This window comes from Cariama cristata, unplaced genomic scaffold (assembly GCF_000690535.1).
Source record: "Cariama cristata isolate BGI_N322 unplaced genomic scaffold, ASM69053v1 scaffold25265, whole genome shotgun sequence".
NCBI lineage: Eukaryota > Metazoa > Chordata > Aves > Cariamiformes > Cariamidae > Cariama > Cariama cristata.
Window position 1 is genome coordinate 5426 of NW_009616167.1, and position 3823 is coordinate 9248.

Here is a 3823-nt window from a genome sequence, read left to right on the forward strand (position 1 = left end):
GGGCTGGAAATCAAGTCAAATGTCACCCGTGCTGGGCTGTCTCAGGATGTCGGACCACGACGGTCATTTCCTGATGGGAAGCAGCCAACAAGCCCACCCCGAGCTCCGCGCCGCTGCAGCTCTGCTCTCCCAGAGGCGTGCGAGCTGCCAAGCCGAGAGGATCGCTGTGCTCCCCGAGCAGCCCCTCTGCGCATCCTTCGGCTCTGCCGCTGGTGAGCCAACACCTCTCCTTCCCCGCCTGCGTCCGTCTGTCCCCTCTCCCGCCGGCCGCTCTCAGGACCTGCAGCTTGGTGAGGGTGGGAGGTCAAGGAGCCTCAGGGATGGAGGGGGGTCTCCAGCCCCCGGGACTCGCTCTCCTCTCCTCCATGGTGTTGGGAGCGGGTGGGTGAGAGCCATTTGCCGCAGGGCTGATGCTCTTGTGGGCGACGCCTGGTTGTGGCATTTCATGCCTCGCTGGGCTCCCAGTGCCGTGGAAATGCCCCGGCGGCACGGCACGCTCCTCCGGCTTTCCTGGGGGAATGGCTGGTCTTGCAAGCTCTTCCAGCAGCACGAGGCTGGATGGGGTCCGTGGAGCCCTTGCTGTGCAGATGCAGCTGTGCTGGGAGCAGAGCTCTGATCCTGGGGCGATAAAAGGCTGTTATGGTCAACTACGTTTCCCTTGAGTTTATAATTTTGTCACCCACTTGGAAGTCCGGACGGCTCCCAGCAACGCGGCTGCAAGACGGGCAGAGTGAGGGCAGCTGGCTGGGTTCATGAAGCGACCGCACACCCAGGGCCTGGGTGGGGGACGGGGACTTTCCCGTTGGCACGGAGTCGAGCAGACACGGTCACCGGTGCATTTAATGGTCCAGGCGCCTGCCCGTGCCCCAGGCGCCTCACCGCCAGCTGCTGCACGCAAAGGCAGAGCGGCAGAGCTGGGGTCAGGATTCCCGCAAGCTCCGTGGCGGCAGGACCTGAGCTCTGGAGGTGTCGGGGGACAGCACGAGCCTTGGTGGGGGAGCCCCCGCCTGAAGGTTGCTGCGCTCCCGGGTCGTCAGCTCCGTTTCTGCAGTGACCAATGTTGCCGAGCCTCAGGGCCGGCGGGCGCTCTCCCCTGTCCTTCGTCCCTGCCCTCTGCGTCCCTGCCCTCTGTTGGTCCCCAGCACTGCCTGTCCCCGTCCCCGTCCCCAGCGGAGCAGGCTGTGGGACAGGGAACAGCCACCACCTGGGAGCACCTGTGGGTGTTTGTGGATTGTGTTTTGTCTGGGATGCGAGGTTATGATCTGGTGCGGATACAGCATCTTTTGAAGGTCGATGTAGGAAATCATCATAGGAGTAAAAGCTGGATTAAAAAAAAACCCAGAAGGGTACTTTCAGAGCCTCCCGCAAAGACCGAGCTCTGACAGGAGAGACCGGCTGTTTCTCTGTATTTTCAAGCTGTCCGGCTCAGCGCAGCTGCTGAGCCACATCTCAGTGCTTTCCCTTTCCTTGCAGCTACCAGGATGGCTGAGGCGACCACTGCCCCCACCGAGATGCACGCTCTCCTGAACGAGTACGGGGACTACCACAACTGGTCCGAGCTGTTCCACCTCCTGAACTACACCTACACCTTCTGCGAGTTCAGCCTCGATGAGAATGTCAAGCGAGTGATCCTCTTCATCCTTTACCTGGTCATCTTTGTGGTGGGCTTGGTGGAGAACCTCCTTGTCATCTGGGTCAACTGGCAGACACGGGGCAACAAGAGCTTGGTCAACCTCTACATCATCAACATGGCCATTGCCGACCTCGGAGTGCTGCTCTCGCTGCCCATCTGGATGCTGGAAGTGATGCTGGATTACACCTGGCTCTGGGGCAGCTTCCTCTGCCGCTTCACACACTACTTCTACTTTGCCAACATGTACGCCAGCATCTTCTTCCTCACCTGCCTCAGCGTGGATCGCTACGTGTCCCTGACCAGCTCCTCCCTCTTCTGGCGTAAGCACCAGCACCGCATGCGCCGCATCATCTGTGCCTGCAGTTGGGTCTTGGCAGCAGCGATCCCGTTCCTGGAGGTTGCTCACATGCAGCTGGTCAATACTGGAGAGCCCATCTGCATCTTCATGGCCCCCTTCGAGACCTATGACGAGTGGGCGCTGGCAGTGAGCTTGGCCACCACCACCATTGGGTTCCTCATCCCCTTCCCCATCATCACCATCTTCAACATCCTGACGGCCAGGTTCATCAAGCGCACCAAGCCAGAGAGCAGGAAGCACTGTCTGCTCATCTACGCCTATGTCGTCGTGTTCCTCATCAGCTGGCTGCCCTTCCACATCATGCTCACGCTGCTCACCCTCGACGGCAACCACATCATCCTCCACTGCACCTTCGCCCACTTCCTCTACTTCTTCTACGACATCATAGACTGCTTCACCCTGCTCCACTGCGTGATTAATCCAATCCTCTACAACTTCCTCAGCAAAAACTTCCGCAGCAAGCTCATCTCTGCCGTGGTTAAGTACATCCCCAAAGACCAAGGCAGCCAGAAGGATGCAGACAACTCCTCCTCCACCACGCAGCACTCCATAGTCATCACAAAGGACAACAACCCTCCCAACTAAGGGGGATCGGACTCTCCCACTCATCACTGGCAAGTGGTTGTGGTGGGGGGCAGCTCCCTGCACTCGCTGAGATCAGTAAGATTGTTTTCCCTGGTGACAGGCAGACACCCTCCTTTTAAACAACACTCCTTGGTTGGCCTCCTCCTGTGCTCTGAAGGCAGGGCAGGGTGCCGAACGTGAAATGAGATGGTGCGGGGAGCTACAGACATCTTGCCGCTGATGTGCTGCTGTATCAGATCTATTTAGCCAAAGAAAGAATAAGAGAGATTTCCTGTTTTCCAAAAGAAACGCTCGCAGTAACAAAGCCCATTGCTCTACTGAGAAGTCTGAACACAAATCCAGCCTGTGGGACCCGACCCCCGCACTCCCCCTGAGCCGGGGGGCTGGGGGCATGCGATCCTCTCCCTTCCCAAGTTTTTCTGCAGCCCCCGACTGTCAATTATACACAAGCCCTGGATACACCGCGCCGCAGAGGCATCCGGTGAACGCTGCCCCTCTGCCATGATGCCATCCCAAGCAGGAGGGAGGAAAGTCATTCCCTTGAAACACAAACCTCTTCTCCCTGTGCCCAGCAAACGGCTGAAAGCCTGATTTTACAGAAATGAAGGCAACGCAACCCTGAGGGGCTGAGCACGACACAGACCTGAGCTTTAACGAGGGGAGGAACTATTTGAGATCAAGTCATTGAAAGCAGTTTCGCAAACCCAGCAGTAAATTAGCGATGGTTAAAACTGAGTTTGACTGGGCATGGCTGCTTCCAAACGTGACCGGCGGCAGCGGCAACGGTGGGGTTCCCAGTTTGTGTCTTGCAGCAGGAGACCCATCCCCTTAAACCCGTCCCCCTTCAGAGCATCTCCTGGCCGGTTTCTAAGGCCACTGGGCAACGCTCAACATCGGCCGGCTCCAGCAGCCCTTCACGCACGCTCCCTTTCAATCAAAGTCGCACCGAAGCGTGCCCTGTGGGAACACGTACGCACGCAGAAACCCTCGGGGCCGGAGTGCGGGCCGGGCTTTTGGCTGTGCAAGAAACGGGAGCATCCGGAGAGAGTTCATCCTCGTCCAGATGCCGCTAAGTCACGTGCTGCGGGTCAAGCCCTCGGCAGGGGAAGGGGAAAGAGCGGCAGTCGCTGGAAGGGAGTCCATAAATCTACCGAAGGCCTTGAGCTGCTCAAGAAACACATTTTTAAAAAAGCAAAGCATAAGCAAATCTGGGGACAGGATGCTGCCGGCACAGAGAGGCGGGGGGG

General features: G+C 58.5%; 1 protein-coding gene across 1 annotated transcript; it reads left to right on the forward strand.

Moving 5' to 3' along the window:
• Positions 1-1481: 1481 nt before the first annotated feature.
• On the forward strand, positions 1482-2576 carry GPR182 (G protein-coupled receptor 182). Its single transcript, XM_009700093.1, has one exon. The coding sequence runs from the start codon at positions 1482-1484 to the stop codon at positions 2574-2576; it is 1095 nt and encodes a 364-aa protein (XP_009698395.1).
• Positions 2577-3823: the final 1247 nt, after the last annotated feature.

Excerpts from the sequence above, each read along its gene's own strand:
- GPR182 (XM_009700093.1), top strand. The coding sequence starts at position 1,482 with ATGGCTGAGGCGACCACTGCCCCCACCGAGATGCACGCTCTCCTGAAC.